This window comes from Salvelinus sp. IW2-2015, linkage group LG35 (genome assembly GCF_002910315.2).
Source record: "Salvelinus sp. IW2-2015 linkage group LG35, ASM291031v2, whole genome shotgun sequence".
Taxonomy (NCBI): Eukaryota; Metazoa; Chordata; class Actinopteri; order Salmoniformes; family Salmonidae; genus Salvelinus; species Salvelinus sp. IW2-2015.
The window spans coordinates 20915844-20937744 of NC_036874.1; the positions used below are offsets into that span (position 1 = coordinate 20915844).

Here is a 21901-nt window from a genome sequence, read left to right on the forward strand (position 1 = left end):
ATGCACGCAGGGCAGACGCATCTCCGACGTTTGGATTTCAGCTCCTCCTTCAGGCCTAATTCTGCTTGATGTCAAAAGAGCCAGCTGAGTTTGCACCTTAGTAGCTACAGATGAAAGGTTCAAACCAACGTTCATATGTACCCTACTTCGATTTGAACTGTGTACAATCAATCAGATTATTTAATGGTTGAGTTCTGTAGTAAACCGACTGAGTAAGGTTCATGAATAACTCGACCATTCCACCTTCTGAATCTAACGTGCTCACACTGAAGTCCGCCAGCTCTTTCTTTTTACTTTCGTGCTTCAGATTTGTGCTCCAGAGCTCATTCTTGGTCATCAGCCTTCCAGGCCGCTCTTTGTTGATCTTCAAGGTTAGGAAAAATACAATACAAATGTATTTTTCATTCATATTTGATTGAGGAAAGTATCCATTTCCATAGGCGACAACTCATTTTAGTTATAGCCTCGATATAAAGTTCATGTGTCACTTTTACAACCTTAGGAATACTTTACTTCGAATAGCCACTTACATCTCTTGGCGCCAGAACTTCTCCCCTGACACTTCGAACATATCCACATGTTGTTGTTGTCTTGCTGTTCAGGTCTTCAAATTTACTTTATACCAAGAATCATTCCATAAATATAGGGCCATGAAACAACAATTCTGGGTCATGAAACACATTCACACCTTGAAATGAATGACTGCTGTATGAATACACTCCAGTTAATATAAATAGACCTACCTGTTAAATTCTTTGCCGCAATTCGTCATACTGAGGTTGGTTTGTTTGAGAGGCCTGAGATGTCGGGGAGTCATAAGCCTCTGGGCTGAGGAGTGGGCAGCATAATCATTTCAGTAGCTATCCATTTCTGGAAGAAAAAAATATTTTAAAACATCTGCCTGCAACAGAGCATGCTGGAAAATGACATGATGCCCCCCCACATCTGTGGAAAACTCCATAGATTTAACTCCTTCCCTAGTTACTCTCAACGGAGTTTAAAGTACTCCACCCAATGAACTCCATTTCAAGAAGGGCTATCACTCTCTTGAGGGTTAGAGATAACTCCAAGATGTGAATTTAACCCCCCGAAAAGTAACACTGCGATTCAACTATCCTTAGATTTACTGTTATCATTTTGTACTTAGCGAGTGTTGGTACAGGTCGGTCCCAAGATATCAGTGCGCGCATACGCGACCTACCGCTTTGTGCACCTTCTGAAGAATTCAATCTCCACCTCCAACTGCCCAGCTGTTCTCAGGGCGATGCGCTAGAGTGCTCTGTCCCACATCTGAAAACCCCATAGCGGCACACAATGCGTCAATGGCACTTTGATGTTTATTAGGCAATTTTGGCTAAGACTATAAGTGTTAAACGCCTTCACGCGACGAATGCTTCTATCTCCATCTCGCCCCCTCCTCAGCTCAACGCCTCCTCGTATTTGACTTTGGTTACTCCAGTTGACCTGCCAGGCTTCTTTGCCAGCTAAGCTTGGTCCTGTAAACCAAAACACAGATTACTTTATTGGGGTATAAAGTAACAAGCCGAGTCACCATATTGGACACTTCCAATTCTCGCTCTCTCTTTCATCTTTATCCTCTCCTCCTCTCTGTGTGTGTGCGTGTGTGTGTGTGTTTCTGTTTTCTCCGAGTAAACAAGAAAAACGGGACAGTGATGACGTGTGGATTAAGCATCTTGTCTCCCCGCGCATTCTCATCTGATCTGCAATCCTCTTCAGATCTCTCAGCTGATCCTCATAGAGTTTGCGCAGGCCCGACGGCTTCACGAACCGGTTCTGGATGCCGTCAATCTCCATCTCCAACAGCTTGTTCTGCTGCTCCAGGGACCGAACCTTTTTAAGAAAATGACAACGGCAGGGTATGAATTATCATCAAGTTCGCCAGGGCCCCCCACTTGAATATGCTCGCTGCCCAAATAAGTGGGAATAATGAGTGCCTCCGTCTCCACAGCCAGAAGGCGCGTTTCTCCACTGCAGGCCTGTATGGCACACTCAAGCAAGCGTAGTCTAATCAGACAAATTCCATCAAATAAACATTGTTCCTCTACGTTAAGGGCGGCAGAATATCGCACAGATGTTAAAGAATATTGGCAGAGTCACTGAGGCAATGTATCCGGCCAGAATCTACACACAATAGCATATGCATGTGTGAAGAACAGATATGTATAGGCTATAGCTTACTAGAAAGTTGGCTCTCTCTAATATGAAAAGACACAAAACAACAAGTTCATCCCCATATGTTGCGTGAAGTAGTCTGTGCGCGCACACCTATCCAATACGCTGTTCGTGTGCACTAGCCTTGGCGCCTTGTGTGTGAGCAAGCGTGGTGAGTGCTTACCTTCTCAATGTAAACAGCAAGTCTGTCGTTCAGTACGACCATCTCCTGCCGCTCACCACTGCGCGTGCTGAGGAATACTTTGTTCTCCGCAGCAGATGCGTCCAGGTCCACCGGGGCCCCGTTGCCATAGCCCACACACGCCATGGTTCCCACATTCCCGCTAAAATGACAGACAGTTCAACACTCACCGCTTGACCTGGAGATAACTGACATCACTTTGTTATTCTGTGAACATCAAGACATAACGTCAACATGAAATGTTTTAAAGGTTATTGCCACTTGCGTGTCATATCACAGCCATCGATGGCCTGTCACAATCTTTTATTAATTTCCAGGTGCCACATTTGTTCCTACTCTGATGTCAGTGGCACATTTTTGGGGGGCTGGGCTGAAGACGTCTATATCCGTCTGCTAATACAGGACTAGTAAAGGCCCAGTGCACTACTTTTTGTGATAAAAAAAAAAACTAAATGTATTTGTATTTGAGTGTTTAACAGCATTTGTAACTTGAGTCTGAAAATTATCTGTACACAACAATGAATCTGATAGCCTAATACTTGCTTGATATAAAGTATGGTTTCCAGTTTCTTTCAATACTTTTCAAATACAACTTATTTCTATGTGAAAACAGAAATGGTCTATTCATTCCTTTTACTAGTCGCGCTTACCCAGAGCAATTTACAGTAGTGAGTGCATACCTATTCATTCTCTTTTGTACTGGTCCCCCGTGGAAATCAAACCCACAACCCTAGGGTTGCAAGCCCATGCTGTACCTACTGAGCCACATCCTCACAAACCACTTGATGTCTCAATGTACTCAATTACCATATTGTGCATTGTTTTCCTTCACGTTGATGGAAAGTCTACAGGTACCTAACCTAGATGACCAGCCAATACAGTAATGTTCATTGACATTAAGTGGTTTGTAAGGATTGTAAATGAATACTTCACAAAAAGTGGTTGTTGTCCATGTTATTGGTTATTTGTTTGTGTATTTCCCATAACTTTGCATCTTTTGATGTAAATGTTTGATGATAGGTTTTTGTTCTTTATTGATCCCATTAGAATGACAATCGCAGAGAAAGGGACAGGGCAACAACTCTTACACTTCCAACTATTGAATCCTGCAAAATACTGTTCTTAATTATACATTTTATTTTTTATTTTTTTACAAAGCGTAATTTATAGATTTTTTTTATTCCGATTTTTCAGGGGGTGCTACAGCACCCATAAATCCCACTCCTATGGACTACAACTGTTACAAGTTTAAAAAAAAAAAAAAAAATTAATGTTGTTCTCATGGATATGAGCTATTTTGCTGTTTTTGAAATGTATTGAATTTAGTCTCTTACAATGTTTAGGCCTACCTACTTATTTACTTAGTGACACCTAAAACCTAAAATTCACAATAATATAAAGAGTTGTAAATTTTTTAGATGCTAGTCTTGTAGGCTAATCGTTATGTGGAAAATGGACATAGGCCTTACTGTTTTCATTTTAATCAATTGATGCCTTCGAATTGCATCAAAAATACATTTAGAAATGGGCTAGTGCTGCACAATAAGAAACAATTACAACTGTGGTGGATTATAAATTGTCTGTGGTTCCACTATCTAAGAGTTAATTTGCTTGATGGTGTTTTTAATGCTTGATTACAATAAAGGTAGCCTATCAACTCTGATAGCCAGGCTTGTCTCTAGTGCAATTAGACAGGAACATGTATTTCACAGAGTGAAGGAGAATTTGATTTGTTATGTCTGTCAGGAAGAATTGTGGCAACTCTTTGAGTCATCTGCCAGTAAGGAGACAAATTGGCCTATAGCCTCAGAAGAGCAGTAAGGGGAGGGGAGGTACATACACTATTGTCAGCAACTTATCATCTATCTTGTACTGTAATAACTGCCTGTATTTTGGTGGTAATGTAACACAAGTCGCTTTCTGTAAATTCACAAATAGAATACTTGTGGTGTATCAGCAGTGTGTAATCTCGCACTCTCTTTAAGATGTTACCTATATTTTATCAACTGTATCTATATAACCTCTATTACCCACTACTATGCCAAACCGAACCATACTGTGCCTTACTGGGCTTGAACATTTGAGTAAAACCACAGATTGGACAATGAACCAGATATTTCACTGGATATATAAATGTGTAGCATCCGGTCGGTATTTCCACTCACTACCAAATATGGTGATGAAAGGGTAAGGGGGATACCTAGTCAGTTGTACACCTGAATGCCTTCAACTGAAATGTGTCTTCCGCATTTAACCCAACCCCTCTGAATCAGAGAGGTGCTGGGGGCTGCCTTAATCAACAGCCACGTCTTTGGCGCCCGGGGAACAGTGGGTTAACTGCCTTGCTCAGGGGTAGGACGACAGATTTTTACCTTGTCAGCTCGGGGATTCGATCCAGCAACCTTTCGGTTACTGGCCCGACGCTCTAATCACTTTTTTGACATTCTACAAATTTTTCCCTCAATGAAACATTTGATCTTAATACAGTTTTCTGTTTCCAAAACTAGAACCTGTTTTAGTGGACCACGTTTTGTAGACTTTATCCTTTGGCCAAGTTTCTAAAAATAGCATTGTATTGAAGGAGTGCATGGGCCAATTGAATTACAGTATTGCACATAGGCACTTCAGAGAGTAGGCGTTCCCTGAAGTGCGCAAATAAATGCTAAAATGCGCCAGTAGGATCTCGCTAGCTCATGCTTGACTCTGCCCACCTCCTTGCTTGTTCTGCCCACGATGATTAATTTGCTCCCATTGGAAACAGCAGGCTCTGGTCTATCTTGGGTTCGTTATAAAGATCTTTGATATAGCCCTAGCAACTACGGTGGATGCGGAACCAGGCCAGCTCAATACAGCTCAGTTTGGCTTAGTTATGTGAAAAGGCTATTAGTGTACTAGGTGTACAGGGTGGAGTGAGCATCTTACCCAGCCATACGGGCGTTGCGTGAGGTGGAGACGGTCCTTCTGCCCATGGTCTGGGCCTGCATACCGCTGGCTCCGGCACTGCGTGAGTAGCTGGCTGACTGGTGGCGGTTAACCCTCCGGGTCGGGGATGGGCTGGACACCCTAACCTGGTAGGAGGATGAGCTGCTGCTGTCCTCAAAGTGGCGTCGGTAGGACGAAATCCTCTCAGGGCTGCGACTCATGTTGGCGGCTGCTCGGGTTTGCCTTTGTCTGCGTTCTCTGGAGGTGGTCAGTCTTCACCTATGGGACCTCTGCTGCTTTTGTTGTGCACTAGCTCCATCGCCTGAGGCTCTTTATATTCCACACGGCCTGGCTTAGCCCAGCCCAAAGGCATGGCCTGGCCCAACCCAACTCATGAGCCAAGACCTCTGGAATCTCTAACCTCAGCACCACAGTGGGCCAGACCTGCCACGACATTCAGACATCTGCCAGCACCCTGCGAGGAGCTGAATAGGGGCTATGGAACAGAAAGGCAGATAGAACAGAGGCAGCGCTAGCAGGGCCCATTAGGCAGTAGGTGCGTCCAACAGCAGTCACTGATGTAATCTGCTCCGATGGGGCAGGGGGCTTTAATTGCACGCAGAGCACAGGGCCAGGGGGTGACCCGATGAGGTCAGGCTGGCTTCAGAGGGACAAGGGGCTGCCTGAGATTTGACATAAATTGGTACTTATTAGTCTGGTCTGTTTTTTTTACATTAAATAAAGGATATGCAGAAACAAAATAGAAAATGGAATTAACTGCTTGAGAGAGAATGAGGGAAAATGAAGAAGCAGGGGGGTTGGTCTGAAGTTCACGCTTGATGTGGCAGAAGGATGTGAAGGGAGTAAACGATAGTCTGGTCTGTGACAGGGAGTAGCTCCTACTACAACACCTATAAGACCACTCAGCCGGCCAGGGCGTCAGCAAATAGACATGGTCCTGACAAGATACTGCCTTGATCCTAAACCCTAAACTGACCACTAACAAACAAAACCCCCCACACATACTCACAAGCATAGACAGTAAGTACATACAGTATCAATATGTGTGTTCCCTATTACTACCTATGCACCACTGAAGTCAGGCTTCTCGAATGAGCTACACTAGGCCAGCACTGTACATAGAAGATAGCAAACCTTCTGCTGGCCTACGTACTATAGTCAGGATATTATGGTTCCCACCCATTATTTGCTTGCGCCACTGCCAAAATCATAAAACTGTCAAAAATGGTGGCACTTTATTTTACAATGTTATTTCTGTGATAATTATTGTACATACAGTGTAGGTAATGAATACTCACTGTTATACTGTACATACAGCAGTAAAACGATTCACAATAAAGGGGCCATCTCTCAGCTGTTTACCAAAACAGTGGCGTAGTGTAGGCTTTGTTGTTGTTTGAGCTGCAGATTGCCCCTTTAAGTACAGCGAAACAATGGGTATTGATTGACAAGAATAATCACATATTAAAGTGTTACCTCAAATACAGTATATTGGACTCTTGTCCTATAGGCCTTTTGCCCTGATCTGAAAAACTGCAACATTGTAACATTGTGTGAGGGTGTCAACACTTTTACAAGAGATTCACTGAATTTTCCATTGGTAAGATTCTTTCCATTTACCTCAGAGCTTGCAGGCGTGTGGGATGTGGAGGAGTCTGCTCTGCGTATCTCAGTGATGAGAACAGAAGCTAAGTATGCCCACCAGCGCAGTTCAACATCTAATCAAACTATGACATCACTCATCCATAACATACTCGCTCCATTGCACAAGGGTGCACTGTGCCGGAGCCATATATAGAGAGATATACAGTGCCTTCAGAAAGTATTCACACCCCTTAACTTTTTCCACATTTTGTTGTATTACTGTCTGAATTTTAAATGGATTAAATTGAGATTTTGTGTCACTGGCCTACAAACTCAATACCCCATAATGTCAAAGTGGAATTATCTTTTTAGAACATTTTCCAAATTCATTCCAAATGAAAAGCTGAAATGTCTTGAGTCAATAAGTATTCAACCCCATTTGTTATGGCAAGCCTAAATAAGTTCAGGAGTATACATTTGATTAACAAGTAACATAATAAGTATCATGGACGCACTCTGTGGGCAATAATAGTGTTTAGTATAACTGTTTAGTGACTACCTCATCTCTGTACTCCACACATATAGTTATCTGTAAGGTCCCTCAGTGGAGCAGTGAATTTCAAGCACAGACTCAATCGCAAAGACCAGGGAGGTTTTCCAATGCCTCACAAAGGGAACCTATTGGTAGATGGGTCAAAAAAAGCGTCCATTGAATATCCCTTTGAGCATGGTGACGTTATTAATTATACTTTGGATGGTATCAATACACCCAGTCACTACAAAGATACAGGCGTCCTTCCTAACTCAGTTGCCAGAGAGGAAGGAAACTGCTCAGGGATTTCACCATGAGGCCAATGGTGACTATAAAACATAGTTTAATGGGCCTCCCGGGTGGCGCAGTGGTCTAGGGCACTGCATCGCAGTGCTAGCTGCGCCACCAGAGTCTCTGGGTTCAGGCTCTGTCGCAGTCGGCCGCGACCGGGAGGTCCGTGGGGCGACGCACAATTGGCCTAGCGTCGTCCGGGTTAGGGAGGGTTTGGCGCCCAGGCTCTGTCGCAGCCGGCCGCGACCGGGAGGTCCGTGGGGCGACGTACAATTGGCCTAGCGTCGTCCGGGTTAGGGAGGGTTTGGCCGGTAGGGATATCCTTGTCTCATCGCGCTCCAGCGACTCCTGTGGCGGGCCGGGCGCAGTGCGCGCTAACCAAGGGGGCCAGGTGCACGGTGTTTCCTCCGACACATTGGTGCGGCTGGCTTCCGGGTTAGAGGCGCGCTGTGTTAAGAAGCAGTGCGGCTTGGTTGGGTTGTGCTTCGGAGGACGCATGGCTTTCGACCTTTGTCTCTCCCGAGCCCGTACGGGAGTTGTAGCGATGAGACAAGATAGTAATTACTAGCGATTGGATACCACGAAAATTGGTGAGAAAAGGGGATAAAAAAAAACACACAAAAAAAAAAAACAGAGTTTAATGGCTGTGATAGGAGAAAATTGAGGATGGATCAACAACAGTTACTCCACAATACTAACCTAAATTACAGAGTGAAAAGAAGGAAGCCTGTATTGTCACGACTTCCACCGAGGGTGGTTCCTCTCCCTGTTCGGGCGGTGCTCGGCGGTCGGCGGCCTACTAGCCATCACCGATCCATTTTTCCTTTTCCGTTTGTTTTGTTTTTGGTTCATTCACACCTGGTTTTCATTTGCTTTAATTTCTGTGTGTATATTTACCCGTTTCCCCACTCAGGTTTGTGCAGGATTATTTTTCTTGTTGCTTATGGAGGCTTTCCTCAGTGTATTTCGCGTGTGTTTATTATAGTAAGGTGCCTTGTGTTTGTGCGCCTTACGGGAGTACTGTTAGTTCCCATTATCTTGGGCGTTGTTTTTGGGTATTGTACTGTACCGTGTTTTTGGACTTGCCCTTATTAAAACATACGCTACACTGACTTCTCTGCTCTCCTGCGTTTGACTCCTGACCTAGCTTCAGTGCGTAACGCAACATGTACAGAATACAAAACATAAAACATCCATCCTGTTTGCAATAAGGCACTAAAGTGAAACTCTAAAAAAATTGGTAAAGAAAAAACTTTATGTCCTGAATACAAAGTGTTATGTTTGGGACAATTCCAACACAACACATCACTGAGTACCACTCTTCATATTGTCAAGTGTGGTGGTGGCTGCATAATGTTATGGGTATGCATGTCCTAGGCAAGGACTAGTGAGTTTTTTGGGGGGATAAAAATAAACAGAATAGAGCTAAGCACAGGCCTTATCCTAGAGGAAACCCTGGTTCATTCTGCTTTCCAACAGACACTGGGTGACAAATTCACCTTTCAGCAGAACAATAAACTAAAACACAAGGCCAAATATACACTGGAGTTGCTGACCAAGATAACATTGAATGTTCCTGAGAGGCCTAGTTACAGTTTTGACTTAAATCTGCTAGAAGATCTATGGCAAGACTTGAAAATGGCTGTCTAGCAATGATCAACAACCAACTTGACAGAGCTTGAAGAATTTAAAAAAGAATAATGTGCAAATATTGTACAATCCAGGTGTGCAAAGCTCTTGGAGTGTCACGCCCTGACCTTAGAGAGCCTTTTTATTCTCTATTTTGGTTAGGTCAGGGTGTGACTAGGGTGGGTACTCTAGTTTTTTGTATTTCTATGTTGGCCTGGTATGGTTCCCAATCAGAGGCAACTGTCTATCGTTGTCTCTGATTGGGGATCATATTTAGGCAGCCTTTTCCCACCTGTTTTGTGTGGGATCTTGTTTTTGTATTGTTGCTTTTTAGCCCTACAAAGCTGAACATTCTTGTTGTTTGTGCCGGTGATCATAAATAAAAATGATTAACCTACCCCACGCTGCATCTTGGTCCGACCATCCTTCAAACAACGATCGTTACATGGAGACTTACCCAGAAAGACTCACAGCTGTAATCGCTGCCAAAGGTGGTTCTAAGATGTATTGACTCAGGGGTGTGAATACTTATGTAAATTGGATATTTCTGTATTTCATTTTCTATAAATATGCTAAAATAAAAATAAAAAACATGTTTTCACTTTGTCATTATGGCATATTGTGTCTAGATGGGGGGGAGAAAACACATCTATTTAATCAATTTTTAATTAAGGCTGTAACACAACAAAATGTTGAATAAGTTAAGTGGTATGAATAATTTCTGAAGGCACTGTAAATTACTATGGCTCTGCATTGTCCTAGAAAAGACGTCAACTTGTCCAAAAACATTTCTTACTTTCTGTTTTTGGCTATGTACCCTTTCATGAACAGGGTTCGGGTGAATTCCATTTATATTCAGGAAGTAAACTGAAATTCCTATTCCAATTTGAATCAATGGATGTCTATGTGAAAAATTTGCAATTGGAATGACAATTTACTTCCTGAAATGGCGTTGGTCCCAACCCTGGTTCAAGATGGCAATGTAATTAAACAGAGAATGTTGAGCCAGGAAAATTAAGAAGACACAGACATTGCTGCTTCTGAAGCCATTCTCAAAGATCTGCCTCTCATTAATGTGCCTGGATTGTGTTTCTGGTGGTTTTTTAGTTGGATGAAGTAGAGAACCACTAGGTGAATAGATGCCTGTGGCTATGTACTTGTGTACAAGGACTGCTGAATTTGGCAACAAACTTGACACATCTATCATTGATGACAAAGGAACTTGTGAATGCCTTCTGGAGGTTATGTGGCAAATTCATATGGAGAGGTATTGGTTATTTCAAGTGGTTATTACTTACAGTATATCACCCCAGTGCACCAGCATTCTACATGCAGGGATTAAGTTACCAATACCTTTTTCATAGCAGACAAATATCCTAAGTTAATTCAGTTATATAGCATATCATATGGCCGTGTCTGTTATTTCATGAGAACATGTATTTCCCTAGTAAATAATGTTCTTTGTACCTTGTTATAGATTTTGCCTAGTTTCCACTGCTCGATCCTCAGAAAACCTTTTTGACAATTAAAAGAGACATGGTAAATCAATGTGTGTTTATTTCATTTCATACAGAAGCTAAATAAAGTATTGTGTATTTGATCAGTATATGCAGCAACAACCTACCTATCTATATTATATCCAATAACTTAGCCTTCAACACAGCATGTTGTATTCACCAATGCTCATATTTACTTCACAGGAGAGACCTGGGCCACGTTGAGTAGGCAAACATTGTGGAACGCTGCAGATAGAAATGTCACGAATAGATGTCATTCTTTATTCTGCATGTCAATCAAGTTTATTTTATAAAGCCCTTTTTACAACAGCAGTTGTCACAGTGCTTTACCAGTTACCTGCCAAAATCCCAAAGAGCAAGCAAAGCAGAAGCGAATCAGTGGCCAGGACAAACTCCCTAGACAGATAAAACCTTGGAAGAAACCTAGAGAAAAATACAGCTCAGAGGGTTGGGCCCATCCTCTTCTGGCTGTACCAGGTAGAGATTTTTAGTACAGGCATTTAAGGCTTGATTGTTTTTCAGTTCATAGTGTTTGTTAGACTGATGGATAAGCAGACAGAGAATCATGTCTGTCCTACACAATATATTTCTATCTGAATGTGTCACAATGTTGTGCACTGCTGAACGCAGCCCAGATACAAGCTGAAGCCAAACATATCCCATATTACCATATCAGCTACCTACGGTACCCTGCACAAAGTACAAGGTTCACAGCGACATACTCCACCAATAAAAACATAATTTGGAGTTGATTATTATACAACGTGTGGATCTAATCCTGGATTCTGATTGGTTAAAACTGCATTCTAGCCGGTGTCTATTCCAGTTACCAGCGGCTAAAACTATGACGTTGAAATGCCTATTTACTCTGTTCCATCTGACTGCGCAATCGACTGTCTCGTCAGCCCAGCCACACAATTTATACACTAGATCTACACTGTAAAAAGCATCTAGACATTATCTCCCATTTCTTTTAGACTAGCATTTGGTTTTCAACAGCAGATATTTGTATCAACCTTGCGGTCTATAGATCCAGCATTTGCAACATTGTTTCAATATTGAAATTCGATCTCCAGCTGTACCACAGTACTGAACGTGTCGGGGGTAAGGACGAGACATACAGGCTGGCCTCTTTTCTCAGCCATTCAAAATCCTGAATCAGCACAATGTTTCTGAATATATACAAAGAAATGTCAATAGAAAAAAAAATGGATCTGGTTTGCTGTCATTGCAGCTTCAGTTTGAAGTGATTACGTTAGTTGGCTAACGTTTCACAGGTATCTCTTCTGAACAGTGGCCTGGTGAGAGAGCAAATACACTATATGACCAAAAGTATGTGGACACCTGCTCGTCGAACATCTCATTCCAAAATCATGGGTATCAATATGGAGTTGGTCCCCCCTTTGCTGCTATAACAGCCTCCACTCTTCTGGAAAGGCTTTCCACTAGATGTTGGAACATTGCTGCGGGGACTTGCCTCCATTCAGCCACAAGCGCATTAGTGAGGTCGGGCACTGATGTTGTGTGATTAGGCCTGGCTCGCAGCTGGCATTCCAATTCATCCCAAAGGTGTTTGATGGGGTTGAGGTTAGGGCTCTGTACAGGCCAGTCAAGTTCTTTCACACCGATCTAAACAAACCATTTCTGAATGGACCTCACTTTGTGCACGGGGGCATTGTCATGCTGAAACAGGAAAGGCCCTTCCCCAAACTGTTGCCACAAAGTTGTATGCACAGAATCGTCTAGAATGTCATTGTATGCTGTAGCGTTAAGATTTCGCTTCACTGGAACTAAGGGGCTTAGCCCAAACCATGAAAAACAGCCCCAGACCATTATTCCTCCACCAAACTCTACAGTTGGTACTATGCATTCGAGCAGGTAGCGTTGTTCTGGCATTTGCCAAACCCAGATTCGTCCGTCGGACTGCCAGATGGTGAAGCGTGATTCATCGCTCCATAGAACGTGTTTACACCACTCCAGACGACGCTTGGCATTGCGCATGGTGATCTTAGGCTTGTGTTCGGCTGCTTGGCCATGGAAACCCTTTTCATGAAGCTCCCAACGAACAGTTATTGTGCTGACGTTGCTTCCAGAGGCCGTTTGGAACTCAGTAGTGAGTGTTGCAACCGAGGACAGACGATTTTTACACGCTACGTGCTTCAGCACGCGGCGGTCCCGTTCTTTGAGCTTGTGTGGCCCACCACTTCGTGGGTGAACTGTTGTTGCTCCTAGACGTTTCCACTTCACAATAACAACACGACAGTTGACTGGAGCAGCTCTAGCAGAACTTTTACGAACTGACTTGATGGAAAGGTGACGTCCAATGACGGTGCCACGTTGAAAGTCACTGAGCTCTTCAGCGGTCATGGCAACGGAACATTTAGAATGAACGACTGGGTCACATCCATAGACAAAAGGACTTAACGACTGGGTCGATACTCTGGCAACCGAACCGATAGAACGAATGACCAGCCGACTTGGGTAGTAACCCTAGATTTGTGTCGGATTATATCTCGTGGAATAATTAAATAGTATGAATAAATTCATCAAAATTGTGTTTTTAATGAAAATATGTCAATCATTATTTGAATATTGGTAACCCATTGTATACAAATGATAATGCCCTCAAAGCTGTGTTTCGAGGATATATTAGCATGGTTTGCTAATAATACCCATGGCAATATATATAATTTCCAGTGTGCCTTGTATTTTGAAGTGAATTGTAGAGTTACCACCCACGACAGAATTTGTTAGTGGTTGTTGAATTTGTTAATTTTCAAGACATGGTTGTTGAATTTATTCATTTTCAGTCCTGTGGACTTAACCAAGTGAATTCCTACTGTTAGGCGAATATTAACATTAAAATTGAAATGTTTATGAAAATACCCAACATATACAGTATCATAAGACCTTACTTTGATGGCCAAGTTTTACCCAAACACAGAAGGGTTAGGAACCTCCTGGTTTACAGGCCATATCAAGACTGCAAGTCTCATTATGCTGGCTTACAAAGTGATGAGTAATTCCTATTCGAATCTAGCCAGTGTTAGGACATCCAACAGTTGGAATTTTTATTCACCTGCAACCAGCATTCAGAATGACTGTTATGGTTAGGAATATTAATAAAAGGAGACTACCATTTAACCTGGAACAACCATTTCAGTAACAGGTGCAATAAATCAAACTAACTGATTGAATTCGTTTATTTATCTTTATGTAGCATAGGATTTTGAACTTAATCAATGTACATGCAAAAACACTTAAAACAATCCTATTTTTTTTTGCTGCAGTAGAGCATGCTGGGAAATACGATAATGATGGGTGTGAATTTCTCCACAGAGAAACTGACACAATCACACTTGAAACGGGTTATTAACACCAACAATGGGTTTATTTTAAACCACAGGGTCAATTTCACTCTTGAATCAACAGGTAACAGTGGTCAATTTGCTGTGTACATTCCCTCTAATGATATAAAGCAAAATTGGCTATTTATGGATTACCTTCCATAATAATCTGAAATGTCAGATAATAGCTCAATCTTGATTGATTAAATAAAACCTTATAAACTTCTGGTATGATTAAGCAAAACGACTTCCAAGAATGGCACAATTCTTGAGCCTCCCAGACAATCAGCTTTCCTGTTCACATTTTGCCCAATCTTGCCATCCACCTGCATAGTGTTGTACGCTAGAAAGAGAGAGAAAAGGAAGAGAATAAGTGAGCGATTAATGCTTAAAGAACTGAGCAGCAGGTAGCCTAGTGGTTAGAGCATTGGGCCAGTAACCGAAAGGTTGCTAGATCGAATCCCCGAGCTGACAAGGTAAAAATCTGTCGTTCTGCCCATGAACAAGGCAGTTAACCCACTGTTCCTCGGTAGGCCGTCATTGAAAATAAGAATTTGTTTTTAACTGACTTGCCTAGTTAAATAAAGGTTAAATAAAAACTGATATAATGAAATAGTCCCTGTTTTTCACAACTACAGCATAAAAAATAAATATTTCCATGTAGTTGATCAGATGTTTTAGTACTGTATGTGGCACTTCCCCATGGTGCTGAGCATGCTGGGTAAAGCACTGTTGTGTAAAGAAGTGAAATAAAATCGGCCTTAAACAAAATTAAGTCAAGAGCTGAATTGTATTTTCTATAGCATGAAAAAGCATGACATGAAGAAATCTCAAAAGTGAGAAGTTATTTCTAGCCTATGCATTTTATATCAATATAATATAGGCCTGCAATGTATAGTATGGTACTACTAGTAGTGTGTGCATAATGCAGTCTCTCACTCTTTATATCCTAGAGCGACGGCTTGGTCTAGGGCTTTTTGGCTCCTTATCCCAGCCAGGCAGGAAAAGACAATGTGGTCTGTCGGCTGGGGCATGTCTCCACCATACTTCTCCTTGAACTCCTCAGGATTCAGCTGGAGGGCAATGTTCACCTGTCCCACTGCAACGGAATGGAAAATAACAGTATACAACAGAACTGAGGCATAAAGAGCAGACTTTTTTACACAATTGTGTCCTATGAATATCATGTCTTTATCATGTCTATCTGCAAATCAGTAGCCTATGTCCCTAAAAGTGTGCTAGGAATGTCAAAGAGGTTGGTGGAAGCCCACGAGTGCTACTAGAAGTTGTCATAACATAATGTGTTTGTTTGCATTGAAATGGATTTGTTTTTGTGCCAGAAAATCATATTGTAAAAGAAAAGGGGAGCGGCACACACTAGGAGTGCAGATGCAATAATTGAATAACCAACGTTTTAACAGCTAAAGTGTCTCCATCAGGATAACACAGCAGGTCACTAGCTTGTATATACACTGAACAAAAATATAAAACACAACATGCAACAATGTCAATGATTGTACTGCGTTACAATTCATATAAGGAAATCAATCAATTGAAATACATTCATTAGGCCCTAATCTATGGATTTCACATGACTGGGCAGGGGTGCAGGCATGGGTGGGCCTGGGTGGACATAGGCCCATCCACCTGGGAGCCAGGCCCAGCCTTTTTCCCACAAAGGGTTTTTATTACAGACAGAAATACTCCTCAGTGTCATTAGCTGTCTGGGTGGCTGGTCAGATGATCCCGCAGGTGAAGAAGCCGGATGTGGAGGTCCTGGGCTGGTGTGGTTACAATGTGGTCTGCGGATGTCAGGCCGGTTGGACGTACTGTCAAATTCTCTAAAACAACGTTGGAGGTGGCTTATGGTAGAGAAATGAACTTTCAAATCTCTGGCAACAGGTCTGGTGGACATTGCTGCAGTCAGCATGCCAATTGCACACTCCCTTAAAATGTAGATATCTGTAGCATTGTGTGACAAAACTGCACATTTAAGCGTGGCCTATACTGCCCCTATCACAAAGTACACATGTATACTGTAGTTTGAAAGGACACACACAGGTGTCTGTAATCATGGCCGGCTGAGGCTTGACTTCATTGGTGGATTTACAGATAAAATAGAACATATAAAAAAGCATGAATGATTACATATGATCATACCGCCATAATCAAACAGGGAAAGGTTCATCCAGAGGCGGCACTCCTAGTGGCCGGGGACTTTAATGCAGGGAAACTTAAATCAGTTTTAAGTTAAATGTACAACCAGAGGGAAAAAAATTGCTCCACCTTTACTCCTCACACAGAGATGCGTACAAAGCTCTCCCTCGCCCTCCATTTGGAAAATATGACCATAATTCTATCCTCCTAATTCCTGCTTACAAGCAAAAATTAAAGCAGGAAGCACCAGTGACTAGATCACTAAAAAAGTGGTGAGATAAAGCAGATGCTAAACTACAGGACAGACTGGAATATGTTCTGAGATTCTTCCGATGGCATTGAGTAGTACACCACATCAGTCACTGGCTTTATCAATAAGTGCATTGAGGATGTCGTCCCCACAGTGACTGTACGTACATACCCCAACTAGAAGCCATGGATTACAGGAAACATTCGCACTGAGCTAAAGGGTAGAGCTGTCGCTTTCAAGGAGCGGGACTCTAACCTGGAAGCTTATGAGAAATCCCACTATGCACTCCAATGAACCATTAAATGGGTAAAGCATCAATACAGAACTAAGATCGAATCGTACTACACTGGCTCCGATGCTCGTGAGATGTGGCAGGGCTTGCAAATGATTAGACTACAAAGGGAAGCACAGCCGAGAGCCGAGAGCTGCCCAGTGACACGAGCTTACCAGACAAGCTAAATAACTTCTATGCAAGTAACACTGAAATATGCATGAGAGCATCAGCTGTTCCGGACGACTGTGTGATCACGCCACGCTCTCTGCAGCCGATGTGAGTAAGACCTTTAAACAGGTCAACATTCACAAGGCCGCAGGGCCAGACAGATTACCAGGACGTGTACTCCGAGCATGCGCTTACCAACTGGCAAGTGTCTTCACTGACATTTTCAACCTCTCCCTGTCGGAATCTAATACCAACATGTTTCAAGCAGACCACCATAGTCCCTGTGCCCAAGAACACTAAGGCAACCTGCCTAAATGACTACTGACCCGTAGCACTCACGTCTGTATCCATGAAATGCTTTGAAAGGCTGGTCATGGCTCACATCAATACCATTATCCTAGAAACCCTAGACCCACTCCAATTTGCATAAGGCACCAACAGATCCACAGATGATGCAATCTCTATGGCACTCCACACTGCCCTTTCACACCTGGACAAAAGGAACACCTATGTGAGAATACTATTCATTGACTACAGCTCAGCGTTCAACACCATACTGCCCTCAAAGCTCACCACTAAGCTAAGGACCCTGGCACTAAAGACCTCCCTCTGGAACCCGATCCTGGACTTCCTGATGGGCCACCCCCTGGTGGTAAGGGTAGGTAACAACACATCCACCACGCCCGATCCTCAACACGGGGGCCCCTCAGGGGTGCATGCTCAGTCCCCTCCTGTACTCCCTGTTCACTCATGACTGCACGGCCAGGCACGACTCCAACACCATCATTAAGTTTGCTGATGACAACAGTGGTAGGCCTGATCACCGACAACGATGAGACAGCCTATAGGGAGGAGGTCAGAGACCTGACCATGTGGTGCAAGGACATCAATCTCTCCCTCAACGTGACCAAGACAAAGGAGATGATTGTGGACTACAGGAAAAGGAGGACCGAGCCCGCCCCCATTCTCATCGACGGGGCTGTAGTAGAACAGGTTGAGAGCTTCAAGTTCCTTGGCGTCCACATCGCCAAAAAACTAACATGGTCCAAGCACACCAAGACAGTCATGAAGAGGGCACGACAAAACCTATTCCCCCAGAGGAGACCGAAAAGATTTGGCATGGGTCCTCAGATTCTCAAAAGATTTTACAGCTGCACCATTGAGAGCATCCTGACGGGTTGCATCACTGACTGGTATGGCAACTGCTCGGCCTCCGACCGCAAGGCACTACAGAGGGTAGTGAGTACTGCCCAGTACATCACCGGGGCCAAGCTCCCTGCCATCTAGGACCTCTATAGCAGGCGGTGTCAGAGGAAGGCCCTAAAAATTGTCAAAGACTCCAGCCACCCTAGTCATAGACTGTTCTCTCTACTACTGCACGGCAAGCGGTACTGGAGTACCAAAGTCTAGGTCCAAGAGGATTCTAAACAGCTTCTACCCACAAGCCATAAGACTCCTGAACAGCTAATCAAATAGTTCCCCAGACTATTTGCATTGGCCCCCCCCTCCCTTATACGCTGCTGCTGCTACTCTCTGTTATTATCTATGCATAGCCACTTTAATAACTCTACCTACATGTACATATTACCTCAACACCGGTGCCCCCGCACATTGACTCTGTACCAGTGCCCTCTGTATATAACCCCGCTATTGTTATTTACTGCTGCTCTTTAATTATTTGCTATTATTATCTCATACTTTTTTGGGGGAGGGGGGTATTTTCTTAAAACTGCATTGTTGGTTAAGGGCTTGTAAGTAAGCATTTCGCTGTAAGGTCTACCTGTTGTATTCGGCACATGTGACAAATAACATTTGATTTGATATGTAATTTGGCTACATAGGCCTACAAAACATTATTTACAATGGACAGCAAAACCACAATGACAAGAATGGCTTCATATCAAACTCTACGTCATATTGTACCATGCTGCAGCACATTTTACAATATGCAGATTTGTTCTTTAGAAATTTATGTCATGAGACAGGTCATACTGAATAAGGTAACTCACGAGGTACGTTGATTGACCCCGGGATGTTTCCGTACTCTCGGAGTTCCCACGGCTCCCGGACATCTATTACCACACTTGTTCGGGTAGCGATTAGTTTCTTTAATTGTTCGTAAGAGACATCAGTTTCTGGCAATGGGGATGAGCTGAAACTACGTAACAGGTACTCTTTGTGGGTGGCATGGATATCTGAAAGATATAAAACAACGGTTGTTTACTAGTGAGCAACAAAATAAATAATGGGTTTACCAGCATTTTGAATGAGTTTTATAGTGTAAAAGACTCACTACAAAAGTTTACAATTAAGCCTCACGTCTTCAACTTCGCTGATTACACAGCCTTAAGACTGGTTATTCATTTCAACCCATGCCAAGCAGACTTACATGATGCACATCGGGAGTGAGTACCGAATGTGTTTGACAGTGCTCTTCGTGAGGCTGAAATGACATTTCGGTTTGCTAAAAGCCATGGAATCGCTGCGGCAAGCCTCGAACAAGCTTTCTGAGCCATGTCAATATTTACACGTGTAACTAAATCAAAGGTTTCAAAACAAAACTCAAAACGGCACTACTGTATTGTTAAGTGTATTCACCGCTCCAGCACTGTCGTTTTCTTCTTCTTCTTCTTTGGGTTTTATGAGGAACAACACTCAAAAGGTGTATTGTCGCCACCAACTGGACGGGGGTAAAACATTTACAAGAGAAAATTCAACTCCATACGGAAAGCGAAAATGTACATTAATCCACATGCACTTCAACAACAAAAAGTAACAAAAATATATACTTTCCCAATCCTTCAGTCCTTCAAAAACTAAAATACCCTACTCAGGCAGAGAACGTATGGGTAATTGCATACTTGGAGTGTGTCTGAAAGTGGGCGTTGCAAAAAAACATCAGTTGGTGGATCAACAGTGATGGGTGTAACATCAGCACTCCATTACTGGTTAGACCAGCCATAGCCAGGTGCACCACGGCTTAATGTCACCCGGAGCGAGCGTAACACAGGGGAATGTCATCACTGACCCCTAGGTCTAGGGCTCCTTGTGTGCCTGCTTGTTTCTCAGGTTGTTCTTCTTCCCCTCTGTAGATCCAGAACCAGTCCCAGCACCAATCTAGATACCATTGTCCGGTCCCAGCACCAGACCACCCGATGAAGTGCGGAGGGACCAAACACCAGACCTTCACCCCGAGCAAGCGGACCACAGGGGAGTGCCACAATTGTCCTCCAGGTCTAGGGCTCCCTTGTGTCTGCTTGCTCTTCAGGTTGTCTTTCCTCCCCTCTACAGATCCCGACCCAGCCCCAGTTCCCGGTGCCGGGTTCCTGTTTTCTCAGAGGCCCACAGTCCCAGCACCAACCCCTGGTTTTCCAGCACTGTTACCACCACAATTTCTAACCTGGCCCCAACACCAACCCAGGTTTTCCTGGTCCTAGGCCCAACACCAGCACCAACCCTGGACACAGCACTGACCAACCAGAATTGCCACCTTCATCCAGCAACTGGTAGCTCAACCCTTCCCCTCCCCAAAGACACATTGTGGACTGACTGACGGACTGAATTGACTGGCAGATTCGTCTGATTCCTTTTTTTCATTCATTGATTTCTTTTCTTTTTTTCTCTTCTTAACTTTTGTTTGATTGGATGATCAGATGGTTTGCTTTACTTGAATTGATTACTTATAGTTTGAATTGTTGATTATTTTGAATTAATGTTCGACTGAATGTTTACTTGTTGAACATTTTAAACTGTAATGAATTTCGGAATAACCAAATAAATTGACCTTAATGTTTACATAGCAGGTTAAGAGAACTACTGTAGCAGGTTGTGAGAATTAATGTGGCAGGTTAGGATAATGAGGATAAGGTTAGGAAAAGGGTTAGGTTTAGCTAAATGTACCTCTTCAGATGCAAAATCGTTCAATCCCAGAAAGTGTTCAACTGCAAAACAATCAAGTGCCGTCCTTCTGACTGACATGCGCAACATTGCGCGTGCACCGAAGTGTACGCATCACACCAAAGACAGTAAAACGCACTTCTCAAATCAAATCTGTCGTATGTTTACACAAGCATACATATTTTCTTAAGAATATAGCTCCATAATTTACTTTACAACCATCATAACTTCGCTTTTCCTGCTAGCTGTGTTTAACCTGAACGAGCCACCATATTGCGTCACATGTTGAGTTCACCAATTTGACTTTTTGTTGGTTCAGATGGTAGTTCTCTATGTTCCCGATAGTTTTAGAAAGCCAGAATTATAACTGAAACGGTATTTTGCGTTTTGGACACTAGCTACAAGTATTCTGTGGACTTTCGAGTTTCTTGTCGTGTATGACATACAATACAGTTCTCAATCTTTTGAAATAAATTACGACGCTACAGTGTGTTGACATATTAGCTAGCTAGCTAACTTGCTAGCTCATTGGCCAGTTTCAGGGAAAAAATAAATAGGTGAGTTGTTTCGTGTTAGCAACAACATATTTTTTAAATCATCAGAGGCAATGTGGTATTCCAGCTAGTAGCAAAACGCGTTTAAAACCACGAACTCCAAAGTTAACTTAGTTAGCTAGCTAACAGTCTATATTGCGACCCATTTGACAGTACTAGTAGCTACCTGTAACGTTAGTTAACTTGTCATGCTCTGCGTTAGCTAGACGTCACGGTGGCTTGACTTGGTTTTATATTGTTATATTAAGTGTAATCCAGTTAAAATAGATTTGTAAAAGACAATTAAAAGTATGGTCTGTGTCATGTTTTTGCGTTTGCATCATGTCGAAGTTGATGACTTTATAAATTAGTTGAACCATTGTCGATATCTCTACAGAACAAAAG

The 21901-nt window shown here is 42.9% G+C and overlaps 3 protein-coding genes across 3 annotated transcripts in view; 1 reads left to right on the forward strand and 2 right to left on the reverse strand.

Moving 5' to 3' along the window:
- Window positions 1-1450: 1450 nt before the first annotated feature.
- On the reverse strand, window positions 1451-5597 carry LOC111958873 (desmin-like). The gene is made up of 4 exons (XM_070437420.1): window positions 5297-5597; window positions 2357-2516; window positions 1679-1851; window positions 1451-1496 (listed from the first exon to the last, which is right to left on the reverse strand). The coding sequence occupies exons 1-4, from the start codon at window positions 5515-5517 to the stop codon at window positions 1451-1453; spliced, it is 600 nt and encodes a 199-aa protein (XP_070293521.1). The 5' UTR covers window positions 5518-5597.
- An 8458-nt stretch (window positions 5598-14055) lies between these two features.
- Window positions 14056-19706, reverse strand: tstd3 (thiosulfate sulfurtransferase like domain containing 3). The gene is made up of 4 exons (XM_023980706.2): window positions 19456-19706; window positions 19076-19261; window positions 15157-15316; window positions 14056-14560 (listed from the first exon to the last, which is right to left on the reverse strand). The coding sequence occupies exons 1-4, from the start codon at window positions 19580-19582 to the stop codon at window positions 14503-14505; spliced, it is 531 nt and encodes a 176-aa protein (XP_023836474.1). The 5' UTR covers window positions 19583-19706; the 3' UTR covers window positions 14056-14502.
- Window positions 19707-20094: 388 nt separating this feature from the next.
- Window positions 20095-21901, forward strand: part of LOC111958923 (ubiquitin carboxyl-terminal hydrolase 45-like) — a 42485-nt gene continuing 40678 nt past the window's right edge. The window contains 1 exon segment of the mRNA XM_070437281.1: window positions 20095-21520. The gene's annotated coding sequence lies outside the window, so the exon portion shown is untranslated.

What these genes read in the sequence shown, in the direction of transcription:
- LOC111958873 (XM_070437420.1), bottom strand. Translation starts at nt 5,517, where the DNA reads ATGAGTCGCAGCCCTGAGAGGATTTCGTCCTACCGACGCCACTTTGAG. An exon ending in TTGCTGTTTACATTGAGAAG is followed by an intron (nt 1,852 to 2,356) that starts GTAAGCACTCAC and finishes TTTCTTAAAAAG; the next exon opens with GTTCGGTCCCTGGAGCAGCA. An exon ending in ACAAGATGCTTAATCCACAC is followed by an intron (nt 1,497 to 1,678) that starts GTCATCACTGTC and finishes TTTGGTTTACAG; the next exon opens with GACCAAGCTTAGCTGGCAAA.
- tstd3 (XM_023980706.2), bottom strand. Translation starts at nt 19,582, where the DNA reads ATGGCTCAGAAAGCTTGTTCGAGGCTTGCCGCAGCGATTCCATGGCTT. An exon ending in TCACTCCCGATGTGCATCAT is followed by an intron (nt 19,262 to 19,455) that starts GTAAGTCTGCTT and finishes TATATCTTTCAG; the next exon opens with ATATCCATGCCACCCACAAA. An exon ending in GTCGCTCTAGGATATAAAGA is followed by an intron (nt 14,561 to 15,156) that starts GTGAGAGACTGC and finishes CTCTCTTTCTAG; the next exon opens with CGTACAACACTATGCAGGTG.